We start from the raw sequence: 14,147 nt of genomic DNA, 5'->3' as shown, positions 1-14,147 counted from the left end.
TAACCCCATTTTTGTTACAGACGCTATGCATAAACATGTGTATTGGAATGCTTGTACTGAAAAACATTGGTTATCAAAATTTTTCTTTGGTTTTTCTTTTGTTGATTTTAAAAGAATGATTCTAGAATAAAAGAAAATAAAAGAAATAAACATAAAAAAATAAAAGTAAGCTCAAAATTTAGAAGGCCAACCAGGGAGAAGTATGTAATGGAAATAAAGGGATGGATATTTTTCCGATTGGATAAAAAATATTATACAGTTGTTTAAATGATGCTTTTTAGGTATTTAAAATAGAGATTTTATTAACATTGAGGGTAAAATGCAACCTACTAAATTAGAATGTTAATAATGTTTCTGGATTCAGGGATTATGGCTCCCCGAAGAGAGAATGGATTCACCAAAACTGATCATATATAATTGCAAAAAGAAAGCCACAATAATTTCAAAAGAATCTACACAGTGTATATTATGGTCTACAATTATACTTCAACTATTTTGCTTTAAAAAGTAAAAGCACTGGCTTTAAAATCCCCCCAAAATTATTATGGAATAAATTTTAAAAACCAGTGTCAGAAACGTAGTGAAAGTGACTAGTTTTGTGACACTTTCAAATGTTGCCATTTAATCTTTTAATCTATAAAAGGGAGCATTTTTCTCTTTCTCTTATGGTTCATCTGCTTCAGAACCGAATATATTTTGAGACAGATGCAGGGGCCCTGCTCGAGACTGAGACTTATAGATAGTATGACTGTCCCAGTTTGCCAGGAAAACTTACAGTTTATGCTGGTAGTTTCAGAATAATTACTAATTGCAGCCTCTTTTACTCTCAAGAGTCTCAGTTTGGATGCTTGGTTGTATGATCACCCAGATTATAAAGATCAGTGTATTCACATAACAAGCCCGCAGCATCCTCTGTGATTGAGCATTTCAGTACAATAGGGGAAAACTGGAAGAACCTATCCCACTTAGGAAAGAGAGAAAGGGGGCTTTATAATTTTGAGACCCCAGAAATCCCTAAACAGAAACAGCATACCATTCATAGGTCCCACCCTTCCAAGCTCCTGTGCCATTTACACGGAGTCTCTTTCTGATGTCGATTCGATTAGTCCTTTCAGTCACACTATCTCATTAAATCAAATAATGGGTATCATGATGACAGGAGGTGGCAGGGAAGATGGATTGACAAGATAGAGAAATTTTCACATTTCATATCAGGGCAAGTGCCAAGTGATATTTTCAAATAACCTAATTAAAATACTTAAATAGTAATTATTCTTATATTAGAGTTATTTTAAATACCCTTTGTGAAGTTGTTTTAACAATACACACAAAAAATCACTGGGTAATTTATAATCTGTGTTTAAGTTTACAAAAACAGCTATTTAGCTTTACAACTAAATTGGCTCACAACTCTGTAATAATAAACTCAAACCTAAATTCTTTTGGATATTTCTTGGCATTTGTGACAGCATAGATAATTCCCTATATCATAGTTAATTAATGTTCACCAGTATTAGCAAGAAACTAGACTATTCTCATCATTAAAAAATACCTTGGTCAGAACAGGGTTCCATCTTTATGAATAGACTTCTGTTTCCGTAAACAGTCTCCAAAGTCTAATTATAGAATTGTGGTATTTAAATCAAATCTCTGACATATCTTATTTCTTTCATAGTTATTCAAGTTTGATGAGTAAGTCCAAACCTTCTTATGAGAAATCCTGACAGTCAAGATAGATAACAATTATAATTCATAGATGGTATGCAAAATTTTCTGTAAAAACCATTACAGGCTAATAATGATATTGGAAATTGGTGTTTTCCTGCAGTATGACTCACTCAAATCAGTTTTGATAATAATTTCCTACTTCTGCATGTCTGTGGGGAAAGGGGCAAACCTGCACCGTTCAAGCATTTTTTATATTCCTTCTGGAAGATATTGATGACTTTCAAAAGCTTTAAAGTGTGCTTCCTCTTCCACCCAGTGAATCTACTTCCACAAACTTACAGAGAAATAATTGGGGATCTATGCCCAAAAGTAAGTGCAGGGATGGTTTATGACAGCAACAAGTAAATAAAAACAAAATAAATAGTTTAGTCTATCTATCACTATCTAATAGTAGGAGGTTAGATACATATATTATTCCTAACCTATAATGCTATGTAACCATTAAAAATTATGATGCAGATCTATATTTATAGACACAGATAGGTGTACATTATATACTGGTACACGAAATAAGCATATTATCAAACTGTGTGCATAGTTGTTAAATGGTTAACGCACAATGAATGTTTGTTATGTGTGCCGGGCACTTTCCTAAGGCTTCACCTGCATCATAACATGTAATCCACACTGCCAACAAGTAGCACTGTTATTATTTCCATTTGATAGGGTGGGAATTTGAGGCACAGACAGGTTAGGTCACTCTGCTGGGAAGTGGTAGAGGAAGGAGTCCAACCCAAGAAGATGGTTCTGTGGTCCCTGCTCCTGGCCATTCATGGGTTTATTCAAAACTATTGTTCATACATACTATATACATATACATGACTTTATATGTTTTTTTCAGAAAAACATGGTTATCTCTGCATTGTGGAATTTTTTTTCTGTATACTTGAAATTTAAAAATTATTCTGATATAAATATGTACTACATGTGCAATAAGATTAGAAAAAAGCATCAAACTTTTAATAAGAGTGACTAATTTTGTGATACTTCCAAATGTTTCTAAAAATTTTTAAAAAGGTGTGTGTACGGGGGCGCCTGGGTGGCTCAGTTGCTAAGCCTCTGCCTTCCGCTCAGGGTGTGATCCTGGAGCCTGCTTCTTCCTCTCCCACTCCCCCTGCTTGTGTTCCCTCTCTCGATGGCTGTCTCTTTCTCTGTCAAATAAATAAATAAAATCTTAAAAAAACAAAGGTGTGTGTACACATCTACAAACACACTTAATCTATAAAGGAGAAGTAAGAGGAGAGTTTAGGTGATGGGTAAAACCCAAGACCCAGCCCATTAGCACAACTCTTCTGACATAATATTGTCTTATCCTGTTAGTTAACATGTGTGTGCTTTTGCTTTTCCAACCAAATTTTAAGTTCTTAATCATCCATGAGAAGTCCTATGTATCTGTGCATATTGACGGACAGGTGAGATTTTGTTTAATTAATAAATGACTTAATTTTTCATTAATGGAAGCTGAATAGCTAAGATCTCTAGCAGAGCAGGAATTTATATTTAAGTTTGGAAGTCTCCCAGATTCACTTGCTAGAGCTGCAAATTATCCTGGGTTTCTGGCTGGGGCCCCAACTTCTCTTCTCCAAGGGAGGGAAAATAAAGAACATATGCCTGGGTGCCAAATGGAATGGCCCAGGGAACAGGTCACAATTCTGGGTGCGAGTTGGCACCATAGTAATAAAAGAAAACATTTTCTAAGGGACTTTTTTTCAGAATATATTTTTGCATACCTGCACATAACTGTCATTTTAATTGCCTTAATATCAGTGTGCATCATCCACCCACTTACTCTTTATGAAATTTTCTTCATTCTCATCTGCAATACTTAGTAAAGCTCCTCCTTGCATCTGGCATGAAGAATGTGCCTCACTCCAGGAAAGAGAGGAAAGCAGGTTGAATTGGTAACAAATGTGTGAATTGAGATCCTTCTCCCAGACAGCATCACAACCCACCTCTGTGGACGCTGAAAACAAAAAAGTCCATTAAAACATTAACTATAATCTTACTTTATATATACAACAATGCATTTCTATGATGAATTTGAATGGAATGATTCCAACTTCAACCTCTAAAACTTCAGTGCCTTATTGATTCTTGATTAGGTCTTTATGATGAAATATGCATTGCTGCCCCACTGGCACTTTATGGTTCAACTCTTTCAAGATTTAAAGGAAATTCAAGAAATTATCAATAAAGAAGGTCTGATCCTTTCTGGGAAAATAAGAGAAGGCATTTTTAAAAGAAGGAAACAGAAAGGAAGTACTTGTGAAAATAGCATCAGAGTTCTCTAAAAAGCAGTCATTTAGAACTTTATACTGAAAGCTGTGTGAATTTAAATGTTTGAGACACATGCAAATGTTGTTTTAAAAAGCCTTTTCTCTCCAAATACCAAAATGCTAAGTGGAATAAAAGGGATACAGTTGAAATGAGTTTATAATGAATACAAGCTTTTAAATAAACATTGAGAACAGGAACACCGATACTCAGTTTAAGATAAAGTTCTTTCAACCAAAAGGAAGAGAAGCAAAATGTATGTGTAAAACATTGCATAGTATGCTTAAAAGTAAATTTAATGAAGTATGAAATCTGGGTCTGAAATTTGAACTTTATTGAAATCACAGAAAGTAAAGACCTAGTTTGCGTGATTTTGCTGAAATTTTAAATCAAACCCCAGGGTGAACTAAGCAGCCACAGTAATTACTGGAAATCAAACTCAGCCAAAGAATTTCCAAATGTAGAAAATGTGAAACATGTTACATCATGAGTGTAACTGACGGACAGGCAATTTCCTAACATCTTGAATGGCATTTCCCAAAGTGTGATCCACAGAGTAATACAACTTCACGAGCTCTCCAAGAGGAGCTGGGACATAGTGCATAAGTAACCTCCTCTGGTAAATTCAAAATGTACAATAGCATAGTAAAGGCTCTGAGAAGGTCTGTGGTAAAGAAACAGCTCAATTTTAATTTGGTTATACTTCAAACTTATTTGGCAATGAAATCGTTCTTGTTTGTTTCTTTTCCCCATAATACTTAGATGGTTCCCTTGGGAATGTAGAAAGTTTGTATTCGTGTCTGATCACAATGTGCTTTCCCCAGAACTGAGTTAGTTAACCAGAAGTTATTAAACCACATTTAAATCTAAAGCTATCTATATAGTTTTCTGACTGATACCTGCATTTATAGAAGGATCCAAGATTGAAGGAGGGCAGAAGACAAAGCTATCACCAACTAAAATTGAAGGAAAGGAAAAGAAAGGGGGAAGGAATATTTCAGTAATCATCTTGCCCTGGTGTCTGAAATTTCCCCGTTGATAATGAATGAGTCCTTAGAGATTGTCTTCAGTTAAAATGCTAGGCCATCCCTGAGACGGACAACACAGTAAGTGTTAACAGATTATCAGCTCAGCCTTGTTCATCTGGTGAGACAGCTGAGGCCATAAGAGACGGGCAGGCGAGTGTTTACAATTTCAGTGTCCTTAAAAATCATTTAGAAAAAAAAATCATTTAGCAACCTTGTAAAGAAAATGCAGATTCCTTGTTTTTAGTCCCAGAGATTCTGAGTTAGTAGGTCTGGGGTAGGATTCAGGAACCTGCATTTTAAACATATTCTTGATTCTAATGCAGGTGGTTTACAAAGCAAACCCCAGGAAACACTGGCTTGGAAGAAAAAATTAAAACACTTCCCAAGGAGTGTAGGTCTCAGTAGCTCTTTACTACTAGAAGATAGATGTCAGAAAGGGAGAGATGCAGCTAGAAAATGTCAGAAGGAAAAACTGGGGAAGGATGTCAGGAAGAGATATCTGAGAATAGGGTGACTGCCTCTCATCTCCTGCCATAAGGAAAGGGTCAATAACAAATCCTAATTATAAGCCTTCAGTCCACAGCCATATCATGATAAGAAAAGGTCTGGAGGACACTTCAATTGATCTCATTCCCATTTTTGCAAAGAGTTGGTCCTGCCCTTTCTCTTTTTCTTTTCTTTTTCTTTTCCTTTTTCTTTTTCTCTTTTTCTTTCTTTCTTTCTTTCTTTCTTTCTTTCTTTCTTTCTTTCTTTCTTTCTCTTTCTTTCTTTCTTTCCTTCCTTCCTTCCTTCTCTCTTTCTCTCTCTTTCTTTCTTTCTTTCTTTCTTTCTTTCTTTCTTTCTTTCTAGATTTTATTTATTTGAGAGAGAGAGTGTGAGCATGAGTGAGGGAAAAGGGCAGGGAGGGAGAGTGGCAGAGGGAGAGGGAGAAGCAGTCTTCCTGCTGAGCAGGGAGCAGACATGGGGTTCAATCCCAGGACCCTAGTATCACGACCTGAGCCAAAGGCAGACGCTTAGCAGACTGAGCCACCCAGGTGCCCTGGTCCTGCCCTTTCAATAGGACATAGATTGAGCTGTGTAAACACAGCTTTTTGCAGTAACCTGCCTGAATTCTGTACATTAAACAGTTGAGATGAGAGGCTTGCAGGTGATCCTGTCTCTGCTGCAAATTACACAGCCCAGTTTTGTTAGGATTATCTGTGCCAATTCTTCTTTTTTTTTAAAAAAAATATTTATTTATTTATTTATTTATTTATTTATTTATTTATTTGAGATAGAGAGGGAGGGAGTGCATGAGTTGGGGGAGGGGCAGAGGGAGAAGCAGAGTCTCCACTGAGCAGGGAGCCCAACACAGGGCTCGATGCCACGACCCTGAGACTTTGACCTGCGCTGAAGGCAGACGATTAACCGACTGAGCCCCCCACGCACCCCTGTGCCAATCCTTAAGGTTAATCAAAAGGAAACTTGCAGTCAAATGTTTGCAACAGGTGCCTGCCTATATTCTTCTAACAAGTAAGTTCGTTTGTCATTAAAATTTGGTTTTAAGTAAAAGCAAATTTACTTAAATGCAGTCAGACACAAGTCTCCTCTCTTCTTCTCTAGATGGGCTGCATACCACTCTGTGGATCTTATTTGAAGGCTGTATGGTAACAAATGGGATGAAAGCACCACCCTGGCCTGGGCACTGTGATGTACTGTCCTGATTTCCCTTCACTAGCGAAGGCCTTATTTCCCCAGCTGCCAGCAGACACCTCTCAGTGCTAAGTCTTCTTCAAGGATCGCCTTGGCTGAGAAGTCTAATTGCTTAATATCACTCTCCCTTCCCAAAGGTAGCCTACAAACCACGATTGGTCAGTGCAGGTTCTTTTTAATGTGGATATCCATTTCCCTTACCATTTGCTGAAAGGCTATTCTTTCCCCATTAAATTGTCTTGGCATCTTTGTCCAAAGTCAATTAACCATAAATGAGGACTCACAATTTTATTCAATTTTTTAAAGCTTATTTATTTATTTTTTTAGTAATCTCTATTCCCAACATGGGGCTCAAACTCACAACCCTGAGATCAAGAGTTGTACACTCTTCCAACTGAGCCAGACAGGCACCCCTATTCAAATTTGACAGGACCACATTATCTTGATTACTGTAGTTTTGCATAAGTTTTGAAATTGGGAAGTGTAAGTCCTCCGACTTTGTTCTTTTTCATGATTATTTTGGCTCTCTTGGGTCCTTTGAATTTCCGTATGAATTTTAGGATAAGCATGTCACTTTTTGCAAAGGAGCCAACTAGAATTTTGGTAGAGATTGTGGTAGTAGTGCCCTCTTAGCCATATTAAGTCTTTTGGTCCCCGAACATGGAATGTGTTTCCATTTATTTAGGTCTTCTTTAACTTCCTTCAACTATATTTTGTAGTTTTAAGGGTGTAAGTTTTTCACTTCTTTTGTTAAATGTTTTCAAAGTATTTTATTTTTTTGGATGCTACTATAAATGGAAATGTTTTCGCAATTTAATTTCTGGATTGTTCATTGCAACTGTACTGAAATATAATTGATTTTTGTATATTGGTCTTGTATGCTGTGTGTTTATTAGTTGTAATAGATTTTTTAGTGGATTCCTTAGAATTTTATGTATACAAGATCATGTCATCTGCAAATAGAGATAGCTTTACTCCCTCTTTCCAATCTGGATACCTTTTATCTCATTTTCTTGCTTACTTTCCCTGATTAGAATCTCCAGTATAATGTTGAATAGAGGTGGTGAGAGTGGACATTCTCATCTTATTCCTGATTGTAGGGAGGAAGCATCCAGTTGTTTACTATTAATTATGTTGGCTGTGGGTTTTTCATAGACATTCTTATCAGGTTGAGGAAATTCCCTTCTGTTCCTGGTTTTTGAGTGTTTTTTTTTTTTTTAATTACACGAAGGGATGTTAAATTTCATCAAATATTTTTTCTGCATTTATTGAGATAATCATGTGGGTTTTGTCTTTTATCCTTTTGATATCAGTATTATATTAATTAATTTTCAGATTTTAAACCATTTTTGCATTCCTGAGATAAGTTCCAGTGGATCACGGTGTACAATTCTTTTTATATGTTGTTGCATTCTGTTTGCCAGTATTTTGTTGAGGATTTTTGCACCTATATTCATGAGAGATACTGGTCTGTAGTTTTCCTCACTTGTGATGTCTTTGTTTGGTTTCAGTTTCAGGTAATATTGGCCCCACAGAATGAACTGGGAAGTGTTCCCTCCTCTTCTATTTTTTCATTTACTCTTTAACCCATTTAATCTGGCAACTAGAGTATACTTGTTAAGGCCATTAGTGATCTCCATGTTGCCAAGTCCAGCAAACACTTAAGTTTCAGATCTTGTCAAATCAAGCCCTTCAGCAGCATTTGGCAAGTTGAGCTCCCTGTCTTGGCTGATGGATTCTCTTTTCTTGCCTTTACATGCCTGGCTACCCTTCTACCACTTTGGCTGCCTGTTCTCAGTCTCCTTTGCTGGTTCATTCTTCTCTGTTCAAACTAAATGTTGAGGTCTTAAGACTTGGCCTTTAGTCCCCTTTCTTTCTATTCTACACATACTCTAAACTATCTAACCCATTCCTATAAATCCCTTTACTACAACTCTCAAATATATAGAGACCTCTATGTCTAACTGCCTAGTCCACATCTCACATGATTGACTGATATATAACATGTCCCAGTCTGAATGCTTGATTGTTTCTTCCAAATCTGTATCTCCACTAACTTCGCTATGTATATCAGAAAACTGGGGTCTTAATTAACACATCATTTTCTCCCTTATCCTTCAAGTCTGTTCTTACCAGTGAGAAGTCCAACTCCTGGTTAAATCTATACATAATTTTTCAGGCCTGACTACAAGCAATTACAAAGGCTTTACCTGGTAGACCTCATGGGGGAAGGCTCCCCTCCCATATCAGACTTGGTTCACAACCAGCGCACTGAAGTCTCTGGAGAGCTTCAGTCAAAGACTCAGGCCCCCCTGGCCCATCAGGCTCTTCATATTCCTAGGTCTGGCTTCTTCATTTCTAAGCCTCTTTTTCTGAGGGCTTGGGATGACATCCTCTTCAGGTACCTCTACTGAAGTTGGGGGGTAGAAGAGGGGGAACCTTGAAGACACTTTTACCCACTCTGACTCAGTGCCCAGTCCTTTTCCACTCCTAGCTTCCCCCCCCTGCCTAACCTTTGACCCCAGAGTCCACAAAACTGAGGAGGCTTTCGTTCAGGGCTCCCTCAATAGTCTGTGCTGATCCTTCTGACCTTTGACCAGTGTGCCATTCCATAAAGAAAAATGGAGCAAGAGGAGTTGGTGCTTCCTCCCATTTTACATTCTTGCTTATATCTCACAGTAAGTGATAAAAGGCTTAACTCTTTCATTTTTGGCTTGTTGCTTTAATCAGCTACTCAGACACCTGACAGCTCAGCTCATTCTCTCCAGCTCAGCTGTTTTCCTGAGAACCACATCTTATTCAGTCTATCTCCAGATTACTTCTTCAATACACCCATTCTCCAACCCACTTTCTGCTACCTAACCCAAGTCACCATCATCCCTGATTCAACTACTGCTGGGGCCTTAAAACTGGTCTCTAGGATTTTCGTCTTGCTCTCCTCCAGCCATTTGCCATAAAGAATTCAGAGTGATCCTTAAAAAAATTTTAAATCATTATCCTATCACTGCTTAAGATCTCTTTATAGCTTCCATTTATAGTTAGAATTAGGTAAATCTTTACCTCTAGGACACCTTGAATTATCATGCCTCTGCATGAGTTGGCCTCTGCAAACCTTTCAAGAATATCTTGCTCCTCTCTCCCTTACTGTGCTCTTGTCACATTGTCTTTCCTAGATAGTGGTAACCTCTTTCCCTCCTCAAAGCCTTCAGACATTTGGCTAGTGGGGGTGAAGATAGGGAAGCAGTCACCCTTGGATAGGTGAAAGTATCTTATCATGGATGTTGTTTAAAACTATCAGTGCATGTGCATGGTGAGTCAAAAGCCGATTGACCTATACTTGGTTTTATTATTATTTTTTTAGTTCTATTCAAACAATATATTTCCTTTATTGCCTGTACACCTAGTGCCGACCATTCCCATAGACCATGCACCTCTAGGTGGATATCTCATCCTCTCACTTTGCATCTTGATAACAGTTATTCATCTCCTGAACTAGAGATTTAAATACAACATACTCAGAAAAACCTTCCTTGACTCACAAATTTAAATTAGATTTCTTACTGATAACACCATTTTTTTAAGTGGCACTTATCAAAAATTATATATTAATTTGGGTATTTTACTTGAATGTGAACTTCATTAAGACAGGTACTTTGACTTTCATCTTTCAAGTTCATGGTTATAAACCCAACACAAACTTGGCACATAGTAGGTGTTCAATACAGATTTGTGGGAATGAATGAATGAATGGTTTGTGGAAATGGAGATCAGGCATGCATTGTCACAGAAGTCAAGGAGAGACAGTGGACAGAGGAATGAGAGCAAGGTGAAGAAGTATAGACAATTCTCTTGAGAAGTCTGTCTATGGTGGGGGGATAAAAGGCATGGGTATTTTCAGAAGGCAGAAGTGGGCATGAAGGTGTTATATTATTTTTAAGATGTTATTTTAAGACTTGAGCAGGTTTCTCTTACACTGTTGGTGGGAATGCAAACTGGTACAGCCATTCTGGAAAACAGTACAGCTATTGTTCAGAAAGTTAAAAATAGAATTACCCTATGATCCAGCAATTGCACTACTAGGTATTTATCCAAAGGATAGAAAAATACTGGTTCAAAGGGGCACACACACCCAATGTTTATAGCAGCATTATTAACAGTAGCTAAATTATGGAAAGAGCCCAAATGTCCATTGGCTGATGAATGGATAAAGAGGATGTGGTATACATACACAATGGAATATTACTCAGCCATCAAAAGGAATAAAATCTTGCCATTTGCAGCAATGTGGATGTATCTAGAGTGTGTCATGCTAAGTGAAGTAAGTCAATCAAAGACAAATACCATATGATTTCACTCATATGTGGAATTTAAGAAATAAAACAGATGAACATATGCGAAGAGGAAAAAAAAGAGAGGGAAGCAAACCATAAGAGACTCTTAACTACAGAAAACAAACTGAGGGTTGATGGAGGGTGGTGGGTGGGGGATGGGCTAAATAGGTGGTGGGTATTAAGGAGGGTACTTGTTGTGATGAGCGCTAGGTGTTATATGTAAGTGATGAATCACTAAATTATAAATCTGAAAACAATTTTACCATATGTGTTAACTAGAATTTAAATTAAAAATTAAAATAAAAAAAAAAAGACTTAAGCAAGTTTAACTGCTGATGGAGAAGGGTCCAGTAGAGTGGTGGACATTGAAATCACCTAGAAAACTTGTTAAAACAGATTGCAGGGCTGCACTTCTAGAATTTCTGATATAGTTGTTTGGGAATGTTGCTGATAATTTTCATTTCTAGCAAACTTGAAAGGAATGCTGTTGCTGCTGGAACGGGGATCACACTTTGAGAAACACTGAGATGTAGGTCGGAGAAGGTTGAATGCGATGCTTTGGAGTCCAAGCGGAGAGATTTGCTGTAGGTAGAAGGAAGAACACTCTTGTATAGGGTGGAGGAAAAAGGATGGGTGCAGACCCAGGTAGGTTTAAAGGTTAGGAAATAGAAATTGTCAAAACTTCCCCTCTGATGGATCCTGTTTTCATTATGAATAAGAATTGAGGTCATCTGATGAGAATCAAGAAGGAGAATGGGGGGTTGGGTAAGAAGTTATAGGAGAATAAGGAGGTTGGTATGGTCGTTGTGGGGAGCAAGGGAGCAGCATGACAAAAAGAGAAATAGTAGCATTGCAACCAGTGTTGGAGGCTTAGGTGCGATTCAGTCATACACTTATATTGATACCAATCTGCTCCATTACACCATTGAAGTTACTGATAAAATAATTGTATCAGCTGAATAAGGTTCAAGGGCAATCAGACCATTCCAGAGGTTGATATCTTAAAAATATCTCAAACTAACTAAACATAAGTGTCTGGCTGTATAAGACACACAATTAGGAGGGACTTAGCCTGTAAATAAATCCAGAGATATTCCTACATATCTCCTTGTTTCTGAAAATCTATAGTGACGGGTGCTTTATTGTATCCCTTACTGCCAGTGTGTTTATATATGTAGTAGTACTAAATTTAAATTCTGCTCACTTATAATCAACTATTTTTTTAAAAAAGGAAGCATCATTTTACAGTGATATACTGAAAACTTCCATTAAGAAAGATGAGATATAGAAGTACAAATCTTTACTTTATTCCACTCACTCCTTTCTGTCCTGTCCACTTGTTGCTCCCATGGAAAAAGCTATCAGTTTGCTCAGATTTTAGCCTCTGACACATCATTTTGAGTTATGTTGGCCACCAGGAACCAAAGTAACAAGAAAGGAAGAAAACTAGAACTGTAATTTAGCACTATATAAATAGTGCTTGTTGTGGTAAAGATCAGGAGAGCTGGAATCTAGCAGGCTGTCAAGCAGAAGAAGCTTCTGAGCTAGAGGAAGACTGGGGGTGAAAAGCCCCAGGCACTACTATACCCAAGCTTCCACCTGGGAAACCATAATTGAATGAAAGAGACAGAGGATGGTAACAGGGCTCTTCACAGAACCTCGGGGAGAATACTGTCATTAAAAAAATGTCCCTAGTATTAAGGTCATGTGAAATACATATTAATGTTATTGGTTTTGGCTTACTTTTTTTAGTTATTCTTAAAGATTTTATTTATTTATTTGAGAGAGAGAGCATGACTGGCGGGGAATGGGCAGAGGGAGAAGCAGACTCCCTGCTGAGGGGGAGCCTGACGGGGGTTGGATCCTAGGACCCTGGGATCACGACTTGAGCCAAAGGCAGACGCTTAACCCACTGAGCCACCCAGGTGCCCCTGCCCCAGTCTCTCCTGCATCTCTTCTTCATCACATCTCCTCACACTCCAAAAGCTGAGGGGTTAAAACCAGCATTGGGCCTTCAGGATTCCTAACCTCTGTGTTAAAGTCTCCACTTGGATTGGTCAATAGTCCATACCATATTAGTTGTTAAATGTCTTAATATCACCTCTGTATATAGATGTATGTTGCACAGAATTATCTGCATACTGTGAATTTTCTGAAGAATTATCTGCAACAGGATCATTTGGGTTACTTGTCAAAAATGCAGATGCTTGAGTCCCACACACTGGACCCACTGCATCTCTGAGAGAGGGGCTGGGATATGTATTAACTATCCCCCAGGTGATTCTAGACTATCATATCAAATATAGTCTGTATTTTCTGGTATAGAGCAAATCTGTCTATATTACATCTAGATACCAAGTTCTTTGAAGGGAGGGTCCCAAGTCCTAACACTCTTGGTATTCACCACTATGCTAGCTCAGTGCTCTTGACAGACAGTAAAGAGAAGGGATCATTGATTCAGAAGTGCATACTGAAAGGATAAGTTAGCTTTGATGATGATATATGTTGACGCTGATGGCAATGGCTAATCCTGGTGAGTTCTTACCATGTACCAGAAGTACATGTACCTTAAATGCATCATCAAACTGGATCTCAATAATCCTAAAATGTACCACGATTATCTCCATTTTATGGCAAAGAAACTGAGACTCAAGATCTCATCGTTGAAGAGAAACAGACTCCAAACTTGGTCTGTGCTACTTCACAGCCTGTACTCTCTCTTACCCACTAAGCTTCTCTGGTTCTTAGATTAGAAAAACAATTCTACAGATAACTTATAAATCACATTCTTTGGAATTCATCTCTTCAATTTGCTTTTGTTTCAAATTTATTTGTTGTATTTTGTCATATATATGGAGAGGAGGTAGGCAAGGAAGAGGAGATAGTAGGAGCTATGTTCTCTGACTTGCAGGAACGAAGGTAGAGGACATTGACTATAGAAAGTAGAAGGTATAGGGGCACCTGGGTGGCCAGTCAGTTGAGCTTCTGACTCTTGATTTCAGCTCAGATCATGATCTCAGGGTGGTGAGATTGAGCCCCGAGTTGGACTCCACACTGGGAGTGGAGCTTGCTTAAGATTCTCTCTTTCCCTGCC

At 37.9% G+C, this 14,147-nt stretch overlaps 1 protein-coding gene across 2 annotated transcripts in view; it reads right to left on the bottom strand.

Moving 5' to 3' along the window:
- Positions 1-14,147, bottom strand: part of PLA2R1 (phospholipase A2 receptor 1) — a 112,088-nt gene that overhangs the window by 76,392 nt on the left and 21,549 nt on the right. For both annotated transcript variants that reach the window (XM_040644600.1, XM_040644602.1), the window contains exon 4: positions 3,518-3,691. In XM_040644600.1, coding sequence (XP_040500534.1) covers positions 3,518-3,691 — 174 coding nt within the window. The remainder of the gene's footprint in view (positions 1-3,517; positions 3,692-14,147) is intronic.

The sequence above is a fragment of the Ursus maritimus genome, unplaced genomic scaffold (assembly GCF_017311325.1).
Source record: "Ursus maritimus isolate PB19 unplaced genomic scaffold, ASM1731132v1 scaffold_1, whole genome shotgun sequence".
Classification (NCBI taxonomy): Eukaryota; Metazoa; Chordata; class Mammalia; order Carnivora; family Ursidae; genus Ursus; species Ursus maritimus.
Note: the sequence above shows the minus strand (reverse complement) of the source record. Positions and strands in the feature narration are given on the sequence as shown.